Source organism: Dipteris shenzhenensis, chromosome 19 (genome assembly GCF_047967505.1).
Source record: "Dipteris shenzhenensis isolate YYH24624 ecotype China chromosome 19, Dip_SZ_1.0, whole genome shotgun sequence".
Lineage (NCBI taxonomy): Eukaryota > Viridiplantae > Streptophyta > Polypodiopsida > Gleicheniales > Dipteridaceae > Dipteris > Dipteris shenzhenensis.
In genome coordinates, this window is record NC_141614.1 from 5401267 (window position 1) to 5424351 (window position 23085).

Below are 23085 nucleotides of genomic sequence, written 5' to 3' on the forward strand. Positions count from 1 at the left end.
TTTGCAAAATGTCCTAGCGTATCACAGTAGAAGCACTTCTTCTGCTTCCTCTTAGAAGCCCCCTCGTCGTCAGAGTCATCTTTCTTGGACTTGCCACCGTTAGGCTTGCCCTTTCCTTTGCTAGCGGAATCCTTCGCCAGCATCGCCTTGTCATCTTTGTCCTCGTTGTAGAGCTTCTCCCGAGCTTCCTCCTGTAGCAGTAATGGATCCAACTCCTCAAACGTCAGTGGTTTGGTCCTCTGTCTTGCTATCACAGCCGTAACAAAGCTCTTGAAACTCCGAGGCAGTCTCCTCAGTACCATCAAGGCCAAATGGCATGAGTCTATCTTCTGACCAACTACTGCCAGCTGATCCCTCACCACCTTGACCTTCGTCAAATGGCTATGTACCGTATCTCCTTCTTCCATGTCAAGATTGTAGAGTTGCATTGAAGAAGCAAAATTCGGGAGGTGTTGTCCGTCTCGTACAGATCCTTTAGGGTGGCCCACGCCTCTATTGACGTCTCGGCCAGCTGGATATGTGGAAGAACGGAGTCCGCCGTAGTCCCTATGATTATTGCCAGGTCATGGGCATCTGTGTCTTCCCAAGTTTCGAGCTCCTCTCTGTCTACTGCCATGACTATCTCCCCTTTCCTGTCCACCATGTCCTCTGGCTTCAACTCCACTCCCGTGGTCAGCTTCCACAACTTCCGAGTCACTAAATGACTCCGGATCTTCACTTTCCAGATCGGGTAATTAGTCCCGTCCAGTTTCCCAGACTCTCCAAAGTTAGGGATAGTGAAAGAGAAGACTGGGGGAGAAGGAAGGGAAAGCAGGGGCTGAAGAGGCTGTAGAGGTCGACATCTCTGATGTTTATACCACACAGCAAAGTCAACCAAACTCAATTTCAATAAACCAGAACTCTGAACGCACCTGACTGAACCTGAGTCACCCTTCTCGCAAGGGCACAATCCTCCAGTCGTGGAAGTCGATTCCCAAGAGCTTTTGAATTAGGGTCGTCCTTCAGCAAGGTCCCTGCCTTCAGGCTCCCACACCTGTGAGCCTCCTACTTGGGCTCTGATACCATGTTAGAAAATACCCAACAGAGCGTACACGCAGCGGAAGACTTATAGTAATGCCCAGGAGCTCACACAGTGTGGTGTGGGTGTGGAATCACAAACTTCTTTACTTATGTGCATTCAATAGATGTGCAGACTCATCAATAGACAATGAACTGGCCAGATAGAGAAACCACCAAAATATATATTTCCGTCCAAAACTATGGGCACAATACAAGAGAGATAGATCCAGAGTCCACCAATGGTGTGGTCCTCTGATCTTACCATAAGGTCCTTCTCCTATCTGCTGGCTATCTCTAGACTCGAGCCCGCTTGCAGGCCTGCTCCATCACTTGGATGCCCCGCCATTTGCACTGTAGTTCGTGCCATCTGTTGCAGCCTTCTTCTCTTGTGAGGTGCTGCCCCTCTTCTTTGGGCATCTTCTGCCCTAGGTCTCCCTCCCCCACGCTCTCCTCATTTGGGGGCTTACAGATGGGGAGGTGACCTTTCCTCTAAGCATGCAGGTACTTCAACGTGGATGAGTCGATTGAGAGCTTGCTACATAGGGAAAGGCTGGGTGGAACTAGTTAAAGATTTGTTTTCAGACTTTACGAGCATGTGATTTTGTATATAACTGGAAAGGCTGCGAGGTGCAAGGGGAGGCGAAGGGGCTGAGGGGGTTGCAAGGGGGACTGAGAGGGGGTGAGAGCAAGTCAAAAAGAGTCTATTAATGTCCACGGGAGACCAACAGGTCTATGGGATCACAAAAATACCAGCTAGTACAGGGATCACAAAAATACCAGCTAGTACATTACCTTCTAGGGAGAGCAACCTGAGCTTGTGTACTTCTGGCTGTAGATAATAAACCTGCTCTTTAGGGCCAATGATGGGCTGGTTAAGGGTCCTATGGAAGGGTGTTAAGGTGGCGACTGTAGTTATAGGATTTTCTGTGCCGAGTCGAGGCTCAAGGAGATTTTCAGGACCATGTCTACCCCATATTGGCCATGCTTCTGATGGCACCCCCTAGCTGAAGCTAACCCCTAGGGTCGGGCTGAGTGTCCAGCCCAACTTGGGATGGTAGAGATCAAGCGAAGGGAGGGGCTGCTGTGCGGGGAGGGAGGGGGCTGTTTTGCGTGGGGCGGGAGAGGCTATTGCGAGGGACTGCGAGAGGCAGGAGGGAGTTGCTGCAAAATGGAAGAAACTGGAGAGACGGGGAGTAGAAGGGGTTTCCATGCTGCTGCCGGCTGCTGAGGGGGGAGAGGAGTAGCAGAGAGTGGGAGGGGGTTGCCACCCGGCCTGCGGGCTACTATGAAAAAGAAGGGCGGAGAGATGAGAGGCTGCTGCTGCTGCTGCTGCAAGGAGAAAGAAAGAAAGTTTATTAAAAGTCTTCGAAATTTTGAAGGGTCTATGAGACGAAAAGAACCTGATACAACGAGCAGAGAGAGAGAGAGAGAGAGAGAGAGAGAGAGAGAGAGAGGCCAGATCAAGAGGCGAGAGAGGATGAAAGAGAAGAAGGGGAGAGGAAAAGGAGAGAAAGGAGGCTTGGCACGGCCCAATAGGCCTTGCATTTTGAGGGGCCTGTGGGGGTTGTGGCAGCCTTGAAAAGGACCAAAACAAGAGGAAAAAGGGGGCGAAGAAGTAGAAGGGGGAAAGGAAACAGTAGTCACAAGAATGGGGGAAAGACAATGGCGGAAGAGGTAGCTGCTCAGAAGGGGTGCTGAGAAGAAAGAAGGCCCTTGAAATGGCCTTAAAACAGTCCAAAGATGAAAAATGTTGGCCTTGAGAAGGAACATCCAACAGAAGATGAAAACCAAGGAATTGTTGGGGGAAAACGAAGCAAAGGGGCAGGGAAAACCAGAGCAATGGGAAGAGGCAAAAACAGAGGGGGGCCAGCTAGTGTAAAAGGCCTGGGAAGGAGGGAATTGACCAGAGGGTGAGCAATGAGAAGGAAGAGTGGAGAACAGGGCAGACCGAGAGGATGGATGCAGGCTGAAGGTAGGCAGGAGGGAGCTAGCAGGAGCAAAGTGGGAGTCCCTTGAAGACTTTAACCCTTTGGCTTTCTGAACAGAGGATCTCTGATAAAAGTATGCTTTCCTTCATTGCACAACTTGTGAGTGGTTCATAAGAGGCACATTGAGTGCACTTGTAAACTATTTCACAAGAGGTGCATTGAGTGCACTTGTAAACTATTTCCAATAGAGGAATGTTTAAATAGAAAATAAAAGCTAGCTATTGTCCACAAAAAAGTGAGGCCTTCTTGTCTTTCTCATTGTCAAGGAGATGGTTTAGATTTGTGGTATCTCTTCACTTTCAGTGTCCAAAATCTGTACAACTGGAACTAGTTTCTTTCGTGATGCCTCTATTGGAAGTATGAATGATTGGTTTCAACAATGCTACACATAAATTATGCCAATGCTTTTGCTAGTAATTCCTTTTTGACTGCTATGGCTTTGAATATTGAATGAATAGATATTGTATGGAGAGACTAATAATTCATCAAATCAATACTTGATGCAGGTGCCATACCATGTACGTTATTGATATTAGGTCTTCTGTTCATCCCCGAATCTCCCAGATGGCTGGTGTGTATCTTGCAAATATTGAAAAGTATTCCAATCTTCTCCAAAGTTTTCATTTCTTCTATTGGTCAGCAGTAATGTGGGTTCTAGAAACACATTATCGGGGAGGTTCATGCAGTCAGAATTGTTCAGATTGTTTCCAGGGGGGAATGCATGTCTTATCTGATTTATGTTGCAAAAATGAGAAAGGTAATAATAAGTACATTGTTTGCTGCAGGCAAAAGTTGGCCGAGATGAGGATTTTAAGGCTGCTCTTCAAGCTCTTCGTGGGAAAAAGAGTGATATTGGCATAGAAGTTGAAGAGATAAAGGTGGTTTCATTGTTGTTTGTGTGATGACTTATGTGATGCTTTCTTGATAGCCTTTGTGATTGAAAATGTGACATGCAATGGTAATCTGATCGTGTAATCACAGCAAGACCTTCTTTAAACCTTTAGCGAGGAATTAGCGTTATGCACCATAGAGAGAGAAAGGAGATGAGGGTAGAGAGAGAATAGAGTCGACAACCGATTGGGTCCCTGTACCCACCGAGGGCTCTCTCCCTCAATCAGGTTAGACTTTGCTTTATACTTGGAGAACTGAGAGACACAAATAACACCCTTCGAGAGAGCACGGAAACGCTCTTCTGAAGAGTACACTGTGCAAACACTTATTGCAGACCCAAAGACTTGAGAGGCAATGCGGACCACAACCAAGACCTTGATGCTGTCCACATTGACAATGTAGGGCACTTCTGCAAGGCAAGGAAGAGGCTTGTGCTGTCACACACTTGTTTTTTTAGTAATATCCAATGCTTTATTTATATGCTCATAAATTTACAAGATGGGAAGTCTCCAAAATGGAGAGTATCCCGAAGATCAGAAACATAAAAAGAAAAGCTCTATGCAAGAAGCATCTATATCACCCTCATGGCATGCATCATATAAGGATTGCCACAATGAGGCTCGGAAAGATTCATATGACTTGTGAATTTGCCGACCCAAGTATGCCAAATTATGCTCACTCCAGATTGTCCAAAGAGCCCAATATCTCACCCAACAGAGAAATAGTGAGTATTGAGACAAAGACCTCATAAATCTGCCAAATAACCAAAAATGTTTCCTAAATTTGTGACTCGGGAAACGGAGCCGAAGATGATTTGAAATTCTCCCGAGGAGGTTCCTAGAACACTGGCAGTGCCAAAGCAAATGAGGGATAGTCTCTGAAGGAGCCTGACATCGTAAACATGTGGATGGGGCAATGCGGCGTTTGGCAAGTATGACTCCCACTGACAATGTGCCTGTCATGCATCTCCAAAGAAAAAGTCTTTGTTTCAAAGGCATTTTACACTTCCACAATATCCAGAGATTCTTTCGCCACCATGAGAGAGGCTTCCTGATATGCCACAGAGTATTAGCATATTGCTGAATCCATGGAGCAGGCTGAAGAAGCCTGTAGGCTTTGATGGAGGTCAAGGCAGGCAGAGGAACAGGATGAGAGCATGTAGCAGAGGGTTGCAATTGCCAATCCATAAGCCTGTCTGTGTCAGCCACAGGGGGAACAGGTAAAAGAGGATGTAGCAGATCAGCAATTTTCTTCCATATCGATCTATGGTGCATTCCCAATGCATAGGAAGCAGTGGCCTAAGGAAAAGATAAAACATAGCCTTGATCATCTACCACATCATGTATGTTTCTAATTCCCAATTTCATGAGATTGTATGCCCGAATAGGTTCCTGTAAAGCAAGTGGAATGTCAAAGATGGCACTCCAATGAATACTTTCTTTCCTCATTGAGTTAGCCCCCGAGCAATTATCAGGAGCCCATTTGATCTGGGGAAGGACTTGTTTCTAGTCAAGTATCAGAGCAATAGAGAAAGGACATCCAGGTATCTTCCCTACAAATTTCCCAATGACAACCTCCCAATGATCAGTAGTCCAATGACCATAAGGAGAAGTCCTCATGTTGACACACATAAATGCTATCATACAAGTCCATGGCTGTTGTTGGCGGAAAAAAGTATGGAGCATAGTCGCCTTACTTGCAAGTACATGATATCTTATGTTGAGGATATTAAGTCCACCATGCATCCTAGGAGAGCACACCATTTTCATCTTCATCAGTCTCTATGCTTTCACAACAGTTTTTGTCCTCCATAACATCTCCATAGCTTGAGACGTAAAGGCTGAAATATCTCTAGAGGACCAATGCAGCAAAGGCAAAAAGAACTGGACATAAGACATTACAATGGACTGTACTATTCTGAGCCTGACATGAAGTGGCCAAGTAGAAATTTTCGAGTATTCCAGTTTATGTTGAAGTCTTTGGAAGATCCATTTTAACTGCTGCTTCCTAGTGATATGCCATCCTATAGGATATCCCAAATGCCTGACTACATCTTTGGAATGCACCACCTGACCTAGCCAGAGAATAGAATGCCAATCACATTGTTTCAGGGGAAGCAATTTAGATTTGTCAAAATTGACATGCGATCCCGCTGCCAATCCATACAATGATAGAGTGGTCATAAGCATGTGAACTTCATGGGGAGAATTCTGTGGCATAAAGAAGGAATCATCAGCATATGCTTGTGCCAAAAAAGATGCAGCCCCAGGGATTTTAAGACCGGTCATCTGTCTAGTGTTCGTAAGATGATCAAGATACATTAAGAGGGGATGGGTCGCAATGGCATAGAAGAGATCTAACTGATCTACCCAATGTCCATGACCGAGATACATGACCCCCAAGAATGCACTGAGAAGTAGAGCCAGAATAAAGCGAGTAAACTGCATTTGCTATCTTCGGACCAAAGCCCAATTTTGTCATAATTTGAGAGATAAAATCCCATTGAACAGTGTCAAATGCCTTCCTGCAATATGAGCACATCTTGATGCGAGTACTTAGCATATTCAATTGCAGTCAATGCATTGGAGATATTGTCATGGATTTGTCTTCGCAGCACAAACCCATACTGATGAGGATGAAGGCCCGCATTCAGTATCCCGTGAAGCCTATACACAATCATTTTGGCAATGAGTTTATAAACTACAAGCATCAAAGTAATAGGCCTCCAATCTGACATATGGTCACACAGATGTTTTTTGGGCACAAGTTTGACTATGCCATGCTTCCAAGCGGTAACTGATTTTCTTGCCAGGCAACATCGATCATTTGCAAGAGGACATCTTTCAAATCATCCCAAAAAGAAATATAAAATTCCACCGTAAGGCCATCCCAGCCAGGGGACTTGTATTTGCTAAGGTGGAACAATGCATTATCAAGTTCTGTATCAGTAAAAGGTCTCTCCAGGGTAAGAGCATCATCCATTTCCACTATTTCACATACATATTGGAGGAATTCAGTCCTCGCATCAGTCATTTGATTTGATGGGGAACCAGGAGCAGAGAACAATTTCTGGAAATAATTTTGGCATTCATCTTGGATATCAGAGAAAGAGTGCATCCAAGAGCCATCTAGCTTCCTTACCCTTAGACACGAGTTTTTCTTTCGAGTAGCATGCAGGCCCTGGAAAAAGGCTTTTGATGAGCAGCCCTTATCCATGAGGGGCTTCATTCTTGCTCTAATCTGCCATTTGTGCAATTTCCTCTGATCATTAGCAGTCAATTTAATCCGGGCATGTGAAAGGGAATCATTTTCTGATTCAGAGAGAGGCCTTAAATGTGAAAATTCAGTCAATTGTTGTGCTGTCCTTTTTGCCCATTTAACCTCATTCCTCCATTTAGTCATATGCCAGTTTCCATACTCCCTAATGACATTCTGTATACGAGAGACAAAGCTGTCCCAAGCATAATCTATGTCCTCCTGGGCATGCAAAGGCAAGGGATGAATTGCAAATCTGATCATTTGCTGAAAATATTGATGTCGGAAATAAGCCTGATTGACATGCAACAATCTACTGGAAAGGGGTGGCAAATCATCCAGTGGCATACCAAGGTGCAGATTCATCCATAATGGGGCATGATCTGACAAGCCCAATGAGAAGTCTATGAGGAGATGAGGGCTAAAATCTGCATATTGTTGTGGTAAAACAAATACCATCTGTCAAGCCTTGCCCAGTATGTAGTAAGTGCATTGTGATGAAAAGTATATCCAGGCACTGACCCTTGGAGGTGCAGCCATAAATCTTCAGCTTGCACAGAAAGAAGCATGCTATCCCATTTCTGCCTTTCCAATGATAGCATATGAGATCTTGAAGTGGTGTTATCTCTTGGGAGAGGGGAATTATTAAAATCTCCACAGATGAATGCATTAGATCTCCATGGATATTTGCTTAAAGAATCCCATAAAGAAGCCCTCATGGCAGAGGTCTGGGAGGCATAGACTGATGCAAACTCAAGAATATCACCATTGACATTACATGGTATGACCATCCATCTGCCACTGCTGTCATTGAAGGCTAACTGAGGCTCCAGCTCATGCCTAACCATTATGCATACACCTGAGTAGGTAGTGGTACCAGCATAGTATATGTCATAGCCGCCAAAATAATCATGATGACCAACCTTAGAGTGTTGATTATGCTCTTGTAAGCAAACAATATTTGGCTGCATTTTATGTACATAATTCCAAAAAAGCCTCGACTTTGAGACATTGCAGAGGCTCTGTACATTGTATGTAAAGCACTTAAGTGTTTGATGCATGAAAGAGGTATTTACAGTAAAGTATAAGTATCGAACAAGATGTCAGAGAGGCAAAGCCTCTGCCTGCATGGGCTGCATTCCCTCATGATCCATGAAAGAAATAGCATTCTCCCCTTCTTCAGAATCACATACAGGGATGCCCTTCTTCAAGACCCCCACCCAATTTTGAAGGACAGGAGCTGAAGTAGAAGCCTGTCTTGGTGAGGGAGAAGAAGCATCCCATTGACGAGATTGAAAGGGGCGTTGCTTCAATACAACTATCTTCTTAGGCTGTTGAAAACCATCCCGATCAGTTCCCGGAGATTCCTTTATCTTCTCTTTTTCTTTATCTTTTCCTTTTCCAGCAAGTGATTGCACCTGATTAATTGGTTTGGCATTCTTTGCTCCATTTCTATTTGCTGTCTTAGCTTGCAAATTCTCATTCTTTTCCCGTGTCTGGGGCGGCAAGGCATTGGGAGGGGGCTGATGCAGAACCATTGGGCATTTAGAGGCTAAATGCCCAAATTTGTGGCAGGTAAAACAAGCTCCTGCAAACACACCCCATTTCAATTCAAAAAACTTTTTCCCCAATTGCACTCCCTCAACTTCCACTGCAATAGAAGGAGGGGTAGGTGTGTCAGTGTCCCAGAGAATGCAGAACCTGTTACGGTTTCCCATAGGGCGTGGAGGACAAATGACCTGTCCCAAAGAAGCAGCCAGGCCAGGCAATTCTTCATGCATATAATCCGGGAAGGTAACAACCTCAACCCATATAGGACAACGATGTCGTATAAGACTTTGATAATCCTTGTTTGGGGACCAGGGCATAGCATGTACCATCTGCTTCCCGTAAAAGAGGGGAGAAAGCTCAAGTAGCCTCTGTTTGCACAAAGCATCTGATAAATGCACCTCATAAAAGCCTCTAGATGCAAAATATACTCCCTCTACAAAGCATCCTCCAAGGATGGACTTAATCCGCTGTGCAACATCACTGGCTGCTGGGATTCTTCCTGGAAAGAAAATAATAACCGCGGTTTGAGATAACTTCCTGAGAGGATTCACGAGGGATGGCAATTTCAATTTGTACGTGACCTCTGGAACTGGTTTGCCCCATTCCTGGCGTGACTGCTGAAAGTCATCCTTTAGGTTATCAAACACATATTGAGCTTCCATAGTAAGTTCATCATCTTGTGTTGCAGGCTGTGAAGGACGTCGCTTAGCATCTGCAGATTTTTCTTTTCGAGCATATGTACAAACATCCGAACCTGAAGCCATGATTGGGATATGACAAGGCAAGAGGGACTGTACGGAGAAGTATGAAATGAAATGAAACAAGCGAGACACAAGACTGTACGGAAAAGCACTAGAGCAAGACTGGAGACTTGTACGGTAAAAAGCACGGGACTGTACGGACAACGTTGGACTATACGGAGGTACACACGGGGCTGTACGGAAAGAAGCCTGACTGCACAAAAATGCAGACGGGGCGCGGGAAGGCTGGTTTGTACGGAAAGACGGACAGCTGTACGGACATACGGAAAGACCTTCAGGAAAAAGTACGACAATGCAAAAGGTACGGGGCTATGTATGGAGCTGTGCAGAGGAGAACCAGAGCTGACGCGGGTTTTCGTACTGACGTATGGAATCGTACTGACGTACGGACGCTGTACGGCGACCGTACAGATGTACGGATGGGGCTGCGCGGGATCCCTGGCGAGGCTGAACAGCAGAGCTCTCTCACACACACACACACACACTACTTGTGCTGTCACACACACACACACACACGCACGCACGCATGCACACAAATTACTCATACTCCTCTCTCTCTTCCCCCCGCGCCCCCACGCCGCCCCTCCCGCCCCCCCCCCCCCCCCTTCACCATGGTCTTTTCCAATGTATAATACATGTACTACTCTGTCTCTCCCTTGTCACACTTACCTTGCTTTGGCCTCTTCTCATGACTAATACTCTTCTCCTTTCCCCTATCCTTTTTACTAATTTTCCCATTCCACCCCCATTCCCTCTCTCATTATCCATATGAGCCTTCCCATAGAAACGTCGTTTATACCCTTGAGGTCTTTCAACCTTAAACTTTAATACTTTAAGTACTTATCCTACTCTAATGTTCCATCAACCCATCTCTCTTTCTTTTTCCACCATTGCTCCATCCTCTACTGTTGGCTTCTGTTTGATGCTCCATCAACCTGAGAAGTGAGCTGTGCAAAACTGAAAAGAAAGCTGTAAAGAGCTGCTGAAACAGTACCCTGACCTTACTCCATTTGCTGGTCTGAATCCTCAACTGTGGTGCTGCGTATACACCATCTGAACAGGCTGAATTGAAGGCCAAAATCTGAGTCTGATCAGGGCCAACTCCGGAGGTGTTCAGGGTTGCATACAAGAGGCTGGATGGGAGCTATTGGAGTGCTGAAGACTTGGGGAGCTGGATGGGAAATGAGGGCCAGGAGGCCCCCTATTTATAGGGCTGGAGGGCTGAGCCAACCTGCCCAAACTGGTGGACTTTTCAGTCGGCTGTTTGGGCCTGGTTGGCTGGTCCCTTGTCCCTATAAAGGCTGCCCCTTGGCCCCATAAAAGGTGGCCTAGGGAGGGGTGCAGGGTAGCCTATAAAGGCAGCCCTTACCTTGCCATTTCTCTTCACTTGGTCCAGCGCTGAGGGGGTCCAAAAGGGCTCCTATCCTAGGTTGGATCTAAACCTATTTCTAAACCTAAGATGGAAACACTACCCTACTGTTCTCCAGTGGGTACCAGTAAACAAGGACTGATCTGTCTTATTTGACCTAAGGCTGAGAGACTAACTTACGTAGCTTGTGCCTGACTGTCCTCACAAAGGGGCCACAGCATATGACAAAATCTCCTATCAGGGAACTATTACACACTTGTCGATGTAGCCAGTGAGTCACATTGCACCCAAGTGCAGGGGTGCATGTGACAGAAAAACTCATTCAATGTCTGAACTATGTGTGTGTTTCAATGTACTCTAAAATATTCTAAACCAGATGCAAGTTGAGAATATTTGCATACTGATATAATCGTCCAGTCGCATACATACAACTTTACTAATGCCTGCAAAGCCTGTTAGTTCCACCCCCCCCGCCCGGGAAAGAAAAAAAGAAGAGAGAAAGAACCTCCTATTAATGATTGAGAAAAACTAACCATACAAATCAGCTATGGGTGTGCTGCTGATAGGGGAAGAACTGTAGAATAAAAGTGCTGGCTGTTGTCCAGCCTGCTTTTGGAGAACCCACCTGAGTGCCTAGAGAATCTGAGCAATAGGGACCAACAGCCAGGGTGAGGGGTTATACAAACAACGGATGCCTCGATCCGTGAGCTTGTCGAATACACCTGCAGGCCAAGCCTTTCAGAAATATGTGGTTGTTCGAGAACTCATTGTCCCTCACTCCCATACGGTGCGCAAGGTATGGATGCTATCCTGCCAAATGGCAATGAGGGTGGCTGCTAGAGGTACCTACTGGCCTCCCATCACCATACTGCGATGGGCGACCCAAATGTTACAAGCAGTAACATTGTACAATATTTCCAAAACACTATCCATAGGTGAGGATACAAGCCGTTGATTGAGGTATCGATACGTGCACCTTGATTCGAAAAGACCGAGACCCTCTGTCCATGAATCTTGAAGGGTAGTGAAACCATCTGAATAGGAGACTCCCCTCTGTCAACTAGGCTCAAGTGAAGTCTCTGAGTCAGAGCAACAATCCGAAGTCTCCATTGCTAGTTTGTTTATATTGAGGGGCAACTCCACAGATAGTGCGGAATCGTATCGAGGTCCCTATCTGGCATCTGCACAGTAGTGGCACCTGCCATCCACTCACGTCTACTCCAGCAACGGGCCAATAAGCAGTCCCCTATGGGCTACCATCTAGAAGAAATAAGTAACCTTTCATGGACGAAGGCTAGTCCATAGGCAGAACCAAACGTGATGACCTCTTGGGGCACCTAATGATCTACCCAAGCCTCTTTAAGGGGTCCACATAGCCGCATCTAGCTCTAGGCTTTCACCAATGTGTGTGTATGAGAAGAAGGACACCTCTGTAATCATCTTCATGTGCCTGCTGTAGAAGGCAAAAACCACTCGCTCGGATTGAAGCAAGAGCTTCCAAGGCTCCAAAGCTGGGGTGAAGTCATGCACTATAAAATTGCCCGGCAAGGCTCTTCTTTGCCTCTCTAGATTGATGATGCCAAGTCCTCTCCTCTCGAGGGGCAAAATCACCATCTGTCAAGCAACCCTAGCTCTAGTGTTTGGCATCAGATCCTGCCCACAAGAAGTTGTGCACCAAGCACGGGAGCTATCACTCTATAAGAGCGCCAAGCGCTGCAGCTATCACTTTGTGAGAGCACCAACAAGAGGCTATGTACTAGGTTGTGGCCTCAGGACTTGGTTGCCCATGAGGGCCTACCCTGTTAAAGAGAGTTTAACTGAGCTCCAATATGCTCAGCAGAATTGTTGGTGCCCAAGTGACGATCCGAGTACCGCACTGTCTGTGACCCCAAGGAATCCAATGGAAGCCAAGAGAGACCCCCAGTCTCTCTCGGCTTGGTGTTTTTTGAAAAGGCGGATGTTAGAAAATCAGGTGCTCATTTTGGTCCGCGACAAAACGCTGGGCGACCATGGATTTCAAATATTTTTTGAAAAACAGCCAAACTTTGACGACCGATATCTCTTGATTGACAAATCCAAATTCATTCATGTAGCATATCAAATTAAATGGCAAGACATGATTTAGATATTTATCATGTTTCTTGCACCATTTAGTAAAGTTACATGCATCAACATAAGCACTTTATGAAGTTATGGCTAATTTTCTCCACCAAGTTTAGAGCACGGTCACCCATAGCCCACTTAGGTGCTTCTTTTTCAAGGAGGGTCTTTGAAAGGGGGAAAAAAAATATCCGGGATCTCATTGGTTCGTCGTGATGAGAAACCAATTGATTTAGGCCAGTTGATCCTAGCCTTGGATGCCTGATAGTAGATCACAAGGGCACCCCAAACTCCCTCTAAGCTCTCTCTTTCCCTGTTCGTACCTTCGTTAGCTCGTTCGTACTTCATACCCTGTCCGTACCCCCGTCTGTACAGCCCGTCAGTAGGCAGCCAATACCGTACAGTCCCGTCGTCAGTACCCCCCTCCGTACAGCCCGTCAGCAGGTAGCTAGTACCATATTGCTCGTCAGCAGAAGCCGTACCTCTCCCTCCGTACCTGTTAGAAGCAGCTAACTAACCCTAACCCCGAGTTGGGCTAAATCCCCAACCCAACCTGAGAGTTAGGTTAAGCTAGGGGGTTCAAACTGACAGCCAACTGTGGGCTACTGGCCTACCCTCTTCTCCAAGTCCCTCTCAACTCCTTCAACATCCATCAAGACTCGGTACTCTACAATTGCAGCCATGACACCCTCTCCATGCACGGAATTACCAACAGGAAGGCTCAAAACGACCCATCCTTGGGCAATAGGATCAGATCTTTCATCTGCAGCAGGTAGTGAGAGAGCTACGATTGGAATTGGCAGAAGTAAAGGCTTGATTTCACATTCTGGAAGGGCCTGGTAAGCAGGCAGTAATTGATGAGGTTTTAAAATCTTGTAAGGATTCCCCCCCTACCCTGCAGCTAGTCTCTATAGTCAAAGATCTTGTTCACACTGAAGTACAAACTGCTAAGAAGGAAGTGATTGTGGAAGTGGACACCAAAGCATGTAAGTCAGATATTCAAGTAGAAATTAAAGAACACGAAGCTAGATGTGATAATGCGCTGAAGATTAGAATAGGTGGACTCCTAGAAGATTGGTACAAAGAGGAGAACACATATAGTGAAATATTGACAAAGATCAAAGCAAGCTTGCCCAACATTGAATGGGTGGATGATGATGAGCAGGATGATGACGACTCCAGGCCAGCTTCTATTTTGCACTATAAAGGTCATGCTATCCTTACATTGAAGTCAATAGATATGCAGATTAAGCTTCTTCGACAATCTTACAAGTTGAAGGGCACCAAAGTATGGATAGCAGAGGAGCTTACACAAGCTCAACTTAAGATTAAGGCAAATGAATTAGCTAAAATCAGGGCTGCCAGATAGGATGGAAAATGGGCAGTTTATCGTGAAGGCGTAGCACTAATTAGAAAGTTCAAATCAAAACCAAAAGACTCTTAGTCTTAAACTGATATATGGCTATTTACTCTTCCATATGTATTCTAAATAATGGGGGTGGCTTTTTGCACTCCTTGGGAACTGCCATTTCTCCTCCCTAAAGCAGATGTACCAGAGGGTTTCTTGCTGTCCCATAGACCTTTTGGTCTCCAGTGGACGCTAATAGACTTTCTTTCTTTCTTTCTTTCTTTCTCAATAGGTGCCCTCCTAAAAAAGGGCCCTATCATCTACAAACTTAAAATCAAGTAGCTCCTCCTCCTACTTGATTGGGAGGCACATCCTTGAGAGCCCGCGGCTTAAGAGTGGAGAAAATATCCCAGAGTCTCTGCCACAAAGAGGAATAAGAAAGGGGCTAGAGGGCAGCCTTGACGCACTGAGCGAGAGACAGAAAAGGCTCCCTTATATGACCTCCAATAAGCATTTGATTGAAACTCCTTGTATACAGTACAGATACACCTGAATCTCCTTGTATACAGTGCAGCCCTCCAAAAAACCCACTCCACCCTGTTATATGTATTCTCGAAATCCATAGTAGCTAGTCCCTGCTATACGTGATGCAGTTTATGGTTTTCAATCTTATGAGTGACTATCGTGAGATTGAAATTGCACTATGTTGTGTTTTTAGAGGATGAGTTTGGGAATGTTCCTGGATTCATCTAGGTATATGCTTTTGCCGTATTAGCGGACATGCAAATTTCACCTTGTGAAGTTTTTGTCCAAGTTGGAGCGTGCTAGTATTGCGATAATTCTTTCTGTCTTAAATGGTGCATTGCCCTATCAGCTAGATTTAGATTTAGATGCTCATTTGGGAGAGACTAAAATGAAATCGTTTGTCATGATTGAGTTTGCCCTTCACCTCCGGAGTGCCGACAGAAACTCAGTACGAAGACTTTGTATAAATGGATGCTCAAGTATGTGTGGGTGTGTGAATTTGTATGTGTGAAAGAATACTTTTATACTATGGTCTACACCCACTGTTGGGCGCTGATGACATCAGTGGGGATGTTATAGTAGCTAGTCCCTGCTATGCGTGATGGAGTTTATGGTTTTCAATCTTATGAGTGACTATCGTGAGATTGAAACTGCACTATGTTGTGTTTTTAAGGGCAAGTCATGCGTTCTCGTATCTGTTTGCAAGCCACCACAAGGAACTCCATAAGTCTCTCTATGGAGGCAAGTCTCATCTCAGTGCTCTGTTTCACCGCTATAGAGATTGATGTCTTTGAAGTACTTGTGTCTATAGCTAAACAATACTCCTCTGGATAGCATCTGCTACCCATCTAGCCCAATCATTCGATGGGGGATCATTTGTCTACTGCCAAATGTATGCTATGGCCTTCTACACCTCCTCCTCTTGTAGCAACTCATATGAAATCGGCACCCCTTTCGAGTGAGTCCTCGAGTTAGGTCCTCCAGGTGAAGCATAATCGAGGAGTGGTTTGCCATTGTTGTCCTTGCCAAGATGCTTATGGCTCCACCTCTATGCATAACTAAGTCCTCCCACATAAATTTGTCTAGTCTCTGGAGTAGTCCATCATGACGTTGCTAGTAGCAAAGGCAACCCAAAAGTCTAGAGAACTCTGCCCCTTGCCAGGGATCTCGGCCACTAGTTGCAAAGATGAATTGCTCCCATGTGTTGTGCTCGTCAAGAAAGGGGCTCCCTCCTGCTTGTCCTTCTTAGACTTTGAAGTCTCCTCCAACAATCCAAGAGTTCATTTCGAGAGACTCTCAGTAAGCCATCTCAAGAGAGAGTGCACATTGCTACCAACAAGTAGATGCATACACGTTCAAGATACCAATTTATAGTCTCCCATCCTCAAACCTATCCACATTGCCCATCCTCCTATGAGCTTGCCTCTATCAATCATAAGAATGCCAACTGATCCTCCCACCAAAATATTTGGCTAAGTATCAACTACTATGGTTGCTGACATCATGCAAGGGTTTGTCCTCCCATAACCAAAGATGCCATCTTAGAGGGTTTTGGGATCAATGTTTCAGATTGGCCCTAGATAGAAGCACTTTGATCCTTTTGTCCATTGAGTCAAAGATCCCATCATCCTTGGGGTTTTTGCTGCCTTGCTCTGATAGCATCTAGAGCGGCCAACTCGAATTGATGCTGACGAAGACCGATAGGCTTGTAGTGGTCTTTCCATATAGGACGGAAACCATGAGAGGAACTCCTATCCTAGAAAACTGACCAAATCAGCATGGAGGGTTTTTGACCTCTGGAGTCCTACCCCAGCCCCTCTTGTCATGCCTCTAGGATGGCCCCCTTGATCTCCTAAATCGTGCTACTGGCTCCTCTCAGGTGGTTGTGCTCTCAATCTCTCCTTGGCCTATTAGGGAGCCCACTCTAGGACCCCAAGGATCTCACTGAGCTACCGTCCCACTACTGTTTTAATGTGCCCAACCAATGTGGGTGCACTACACCAACATATGATCCTCTTGGTCGTAGATGGCTAGTTGCTAGATCAAAGGCTATTGCTTGAAATCGGATCTATCCTAGGGGCTCACCTGAGTGAGGCTGCATGAGAGATGCCACCACACTTTCATCTACCTCCTCATTAGTGGAAGCCCCCAGCTTCTATGACAATCCACTGATGAGATTGATGCCACTGTCCTCCTGTGCATGGCGTGTTTCTTAGAAGCCATTGCCTGAGCAAGAGCATTCAAGGCTCGAAGGTTGGAGCCAAGACCCTTGACAATGAGCTTCCCTAGCATAGCTCTAATTAGCATCTTAAGATTGATGATACTCAAGCTTGGTATGCTCTAACATTGGGGCACTGTGCTGCTCTGCTGAAATTATAGTCCCACCTAAGATCCCAGTTAGTCCTTGGGAAATCCAAAACTAAGGGTGAGCACTCATTGCACACTAGAGCTTCTTAGAGCATGTGTAAAAACCAACTGACTTATCTTGTTGATTTTGTCCTCTGATGTCAAGTAATACACCAGGGAAAGCTGAACACTCTCCATCCTCTCGGATGAGCCCTTAATGAAAAAGGCATTATCACCTGCAAGAACTTTTTAGTACTACAGCTCCTTCTCCTTCTTGATTGGGAGGTGCGTCCCCACTAGTTGTGATAGGAGGAAATACCCAAGAGCCTCTGCCATGAAAAGGCAAAGAAGGGGGCTAGAGGACAGCCCTGATACACTGAGCGAGAGAATGAGAAGGCTTGACCCTATGCGCTCCCCAATGAGAACCTTGCTGGAGCAAGGGCAGAAATCCCCGCATCCATTGGTCCAAAAATCCCAATCCATGCATGGTGCCGTCCAAGAAATCCCAATTTACACTGTTAGAAGCCTTCTCAAAATGTAGAGCAAGAGGATAGATGGAGGGATCTCTCGTGCCCAATCTATTGCCCCAAAAAGCAAAGATGTTTTAGAGGATGCTCCTCTTCGTTGCAAGCTCAAGACCTTAGCTATGATCTTATAGGTGGTATCTAATACATTAAAATTCATAATGTGATTAGGCATCACTTGTGGGTGTTGAATCGGTCCCCACCTTTCGGGATGAAACAAGTTGAGCCCAAGGAGAGTGAATGGGGGAGCAGCCTTGAGTCAAAGATCTCTTGAAAAGCCAATTGCAAGCGTGTGCGAATGTGCTCCCAAAAACTACTTTAGAACATTGGGGGTAAGTTGTCCTCACCCGAGCTTTTTTGCACAGAGAGACTCTTGAGGGCTTCCAAAAGCTCCTCATCTGTGAAAGGAGCCTCTACCTATGCCATAACATTTGAGGGTACCATAGAGGGGATGTGGGACCATATCTTCTATCACTTGTGAGGTCTCCTCCTTTGCTTGAAAGAGCTACCGTTTGCAGTGTGTCTAGTGGGTATGAATGCACTTGGCCTCCATCGTCTCTCAACCATGTAATTGAGACCATGCCAACTTGGGGCGAATGGTGTTGAAGAGTTGCCATGTCATCCCATTACCTAGGTGCACCCACCTTGCCCTAGAGGAGTGATAGGAGTACTTTGCTTGCTCGATCTTTGTCACGTGCAGGTCTAGTCGGGCACTGTCGTGTTTGTTCGCTATGCCCTGAGAGGTTGACTCCTGACCCCTAAACCTCTCAATAGAGGTAGGTCCCGTGTGAGTGCCCTAACTCTAAATTGGAGGGTGTGCCTACAATGTAACGCGTGGGTTTGAAGCTTTGTATGCTCTTGTGAATAGCATTAGACATCCATATGGCCCACCCGTCCTATAAGAGGGCAGCCTCCACCTGCCAAATCTGTGGCATGGCTTGTTGGACCTCACCTGCCATGGCTGTTCTAGAATCCTCATCCCTTTCAGGGGGAGCCCCTGCCATGGCTGTTCTAGATTAATACTATGGGAGAGTGATCTAACATCATCATGTTGGGTAGAATGCTGGTGGAACCCCTCCTATGGATGGCCAATGTAGGATCTCTCCAATCTCTCAAAAATCCTATCATTCCAGCACTGCCCAAAAGAGCACTTCAGAGTCCCTTGCATGTTGGAGAACTCATCGTTGTGCCAAGGATGACCGCCCCTGACATGGAAGAAGAACTGCTCCCAAGTGTACCCGTTGTAGGAGGCATGGCCGTGAAGGAGGTCCCCCTGCACAGCAGCAAAGTTTGTAGTTCAAAGCCTGATAAGAAAGAGACGGTACAATCATTTCATAGCAAATAAATTACAAGCATGATGGAACATGTGCCATTTCTTTTGGAGAAAAGCTAAGTAAATAAGGACTCCACTTGACAGAACAAGGAGCACAACTTGGGCTCATTGTTCAGCCTTCCATCATCTTTGTTTGAAGCATCGTTATGTTTTGTTAATATGCTCAGGAAGTGGGACTGCAAATTGGTTTGTGTTCATGGTGCTGAGTATGGGATAAACCCTGATAATTCAGGGATGCTGTGAGAGGAGAAACCACCCTACAACAATGAGGACCAAGAGAGATTCGCTATGTGGCATGTCACCACGTTGAAATATGCTTGTGGCACTTAACCAAACTAGCATCTAGGTGTTTGCTTCTGCTGTATTAGCGGACATGCAAATTTCACCTTGTGAAGTTTTCGTCCAAGTTGCGGCCTGCTAGTATTGCGATAATTCTTTCTATCTTAAATTGTGCGTTGCCCTATCAGCTAGATTAAGATGCTCGTTTTCGAGAGACTAAAATGAAATCGTTTAGACTTCACAAGCAGTTGTAGCTTGAATGAAGAGATTCGGACTACTTTTTGATTAGCCTTCTCCTTTAGTGCTAGCCTTCGTCATGGCTGAGTTTGCCCTTCACCTCTGGAGTGCTGACGGAAACTCAGTACGGAGACTTTGTATAAATGGATGCTCAAGTATGTGTGGGTGTGTGAATTTGTATGTGTGAGAGCATATTTTTATACTATGGTCTACACCCACTGTTGGGCGCTGATTACGTCAGTGGGGATGTCATAGTAGCTAGTCCCTGCTATGCGTGATGGAGTTTATGGTTTTTAATCTTATGAGTGACTATTGTGAGATTGAAACTGCACTATGTTGTGTTTTTAGAGGATGAGTTTGGGAATGTTCCTGGATTCCTGGATTCATCTAGGTATATGCTTGTGGCACGTAACCAAGCTAACATGACACATGGGAAAACCTATACGGGGCGTGCTCTGAGGATTAGACAGCAAACACCCACCATGCTCTAGTAAGAAGGCTTATAGGGGTCATCACTATGAAAGAAGAACCAGGTTTTGGACAGTAGGAAGAGTGAGCAAGGTTAGGGGGCATGGCATCATCTTCAGCTTGGTGGCATGGTTTGGAACCAGATCCTTGGGAAAGTGCTATCTGGTAATTATTGAGATTTGCACTATGTGAGTCTATTCCATTTGGCACATACAACAGGCAACTGAGAGCCCAACTTCTGTCCACAATGTTTGATCATGCAATTTTTTGCAACTTTGATGGTCTAAAGCTGTTATTGAGACCTCCTTCAACATGTGTCCTCGATGAATGAAGCCATGCAACTCGTCATGCCCCATTTGGCATTGGCCATTTAACATGCAACCAAAAAGTTATGCAAACATCTTTAGTATGGTGGTCTAAATTAATAATTTTTTCAGATGATAACCATCGATTGTTCATTTCAGTTCTAACATTTGTAGCTCTAGTAGTGGTAGCTCTTTCCTTTCAGAGCACAAGACTTATCTAACTCAATTCTAGCAATAGGTTGTGTTTTCTTATGTAGACAATGTTCAAATGACATGTTTAATTTGCAGTCTCTTGTAACAAAGACATATGTTACTTCACAATATCTCAGAACCTGACCATTTGTGTCACCACAGCTGAGGCGCACAGCGACAATCCCCTCTTTCAGTCTCCCCCACCCTGAGTTGGGCTGACCCCCCAGCCCAACCCGGGGATTAGTTTTAGCTAGGGGGTGCACTCAGAGAATATGGCCAATGTGGAGCAGATAGGGTCCTCAAAGTCTCCATCTCCTTGTCCTGGTTTTTCTTCTGCAACCTCGACTCCAGCCAGTAAAATCAGATGGCAGCTCTGGTAGCCCGAATCCAGGTCTCGAAGGGCCCGGGAAGCAAGCTAGAATCAATGAGGTAATGTAGACCTGTAAGCCCTCTTCTCGTATCCCCCAATTAGTCTCTATAGTCAAGGATCTTGTTCACACAGATGTGCAAACAATAAAAAAGGAAATGATTGTAGAGGTGGATAAAAAGGCAAATAAAACTGACGTTCAGGCTGAGATCAAGGAGCACAAAGCCAAACAGAGCAAGGCACTGAAGATGAGGATAGGAGGCCTTCCTGAAGGCTGGTTCAAATGATGAGGATACATGCAAGGAGACTAGCACACATCAAAAGCAGCCACCCCTAATATTGAAAGGCCGGAAGAAGATGAAGATGGGATAGCTCCCACAACTATTTGTGGCTCTGGAGGACATGCTATAATCATATTCGCACACGAGATATACGGATCAAGCTTCTTTGCTAATTCTCACAATCTGACCATGCTAATCATCTCCTCAATCAGTGGGAATCAATCCCTACATCAGTGGGATTCCCTTTGTCTTACATCATCACTTAGGTCACACACTAGACACATCATAGCACTTGATGTGCCTTTACAACACACACAAACACACATGTGACTCCCCTAGATGCACACATGCACCATAGAGCAAGCCCTTGATCATACTTACTCCAACAAACCCCCCTCAAGGGATTGCCTCTTGCAGTGTCAAGGATTCATCTAGTCTCATAGTTTCTCATGCCATCTCATGGTGGTCAAGGATTAATCTATGGCTAGCATCTCATGCTAGTAAGGGTTCCCAAGGGTGTGAGTTTTACAGAAATGGGATAGTCAAAACACATATCATATGGTCTACATCATATGGTGACCAGAGGTGATTTACATAACATATTCTTTTTGGAGTACTACTCCAGGCAGAGAACCTCAAAATTTTGACCAAGTGATGATAAACAAAAAATACAAAGTGCCTAAAAAGCATAGTCTTCATCATGTGGAGACTCATCAAATGAAAGTAGATTGGCAGTTTTTGACTTTGTAGCTTCTTCCTTTTTGGCTCTACAATACTTTTCATGGTGATTGTTTTTGCCACAATGTTTGCATGGATTGATCTTGAAGCAATCTTTTGAGAGGTGATTAGTCTTCCGACAATGTTTGCAAGGTGAAAACTTGCCCTTTTGAATTTTTATGGCATAGGCTGTGTCATTGCCTCTCTGGTATGCCGTGTCACTGCCTCTCCAGAGTTCCATGTGCCTTTCTTCTTCTTGAAGAGCAGAAATAAGACCTTTAAGATTAGGATTAGGAAGATTTTTCAAAGTGGTAACAACATGATCATAATCTTCAGGCATACTTTTGAGCAACACTGCCATTGCATCATCTGTAGTGATTGGAGAGTTGATAGAAGCAAGTTGAGTCATGAGACTCCGCATATGATTGACATGAGCAGCCAAAGGAGTGCCACTAACCATCTTCAATTCAAAGAAAGCAATCTTAAGTGACAATTTTGAGATATGAGAGCTAGCACAAAAAATAATGTCAAGTCCTGCCAAGCTTCTGAAGGAGATTCTAAATCAGAGATGTGATGAATATAGTCATCTCCTAAGGCAAGAGCAATGATGCCATAGGCTTTCTCCTCTCTAGCAGGATCTCTTGCTAGGCGTGTCGGAGCTGAGGATTCTCCAGCATTAGAGGCTGTTGAAGAAGAAGTTGAAGCCGGTTTGACAAGTCCCCAGAGGTTTTCCCTCATTAATGCAAACTTAACCTTCATGTGCCATGTGTGAAAGCCTTTACCATTGAACTTATCCATATTCAAGATGGTAGCCATGAGAGGGTCTAACCCAGAATGGGCAGTGTCTACTCTCTTACAAGGCTAGAAAAAATTGAAGAGCTTCAAAATACAAGCATTTAGAGTAGCAAAGACTTGTAACCAAATTCCATACTACAAATCAATGATGCTTTCACTTGCATGCTTCATAGAGGTGACTAAATGAAAGTATTTCAAGCAAATCCAGGCATAGCATCTTAAAGCAAAGCTGTAGCCACAGTTGTATTGATGCTATTCAACACTTTAAAACATTAGAAATGCTAAAGTAGCATCTAATGTAGCATCAAACTCACAACCTTGTCAAAAACCGTCCAAAACAGAGGCCTGATCTTGGAGGGCTTGTATCTCCTTCTTCAGAGCAAAGAAAACAGGG

At 45.2% G+C, this 23085-nt stretch overlaps 1 protein-coding gene across 1 annotated transcript in view; it reads left to right on the forward strand.

Annotated features, from left to right (window-relative positions):
* LOC147889967 (sugar transporter ERD6-like 4) overlaps window positions 1–23085 on the forward strand; it is a 107057-nt gene that overhangs the window by 57069 nt on the left and 26903 nt on the right. Inside the window, exons 8-9 of the mRNA XM_087390916.1 lie at window positions 3554–3618; window positions 3833–3925. Of these exons, the coding sequence (XP_087247042.1) occupies window positions 3554–3618; window positions 3833–3925 (158 nt within the window). The remainder of the gene's footprint in view (window positions 1–3553; window positions 3619–3832; window positions 3926–23085) is intronic.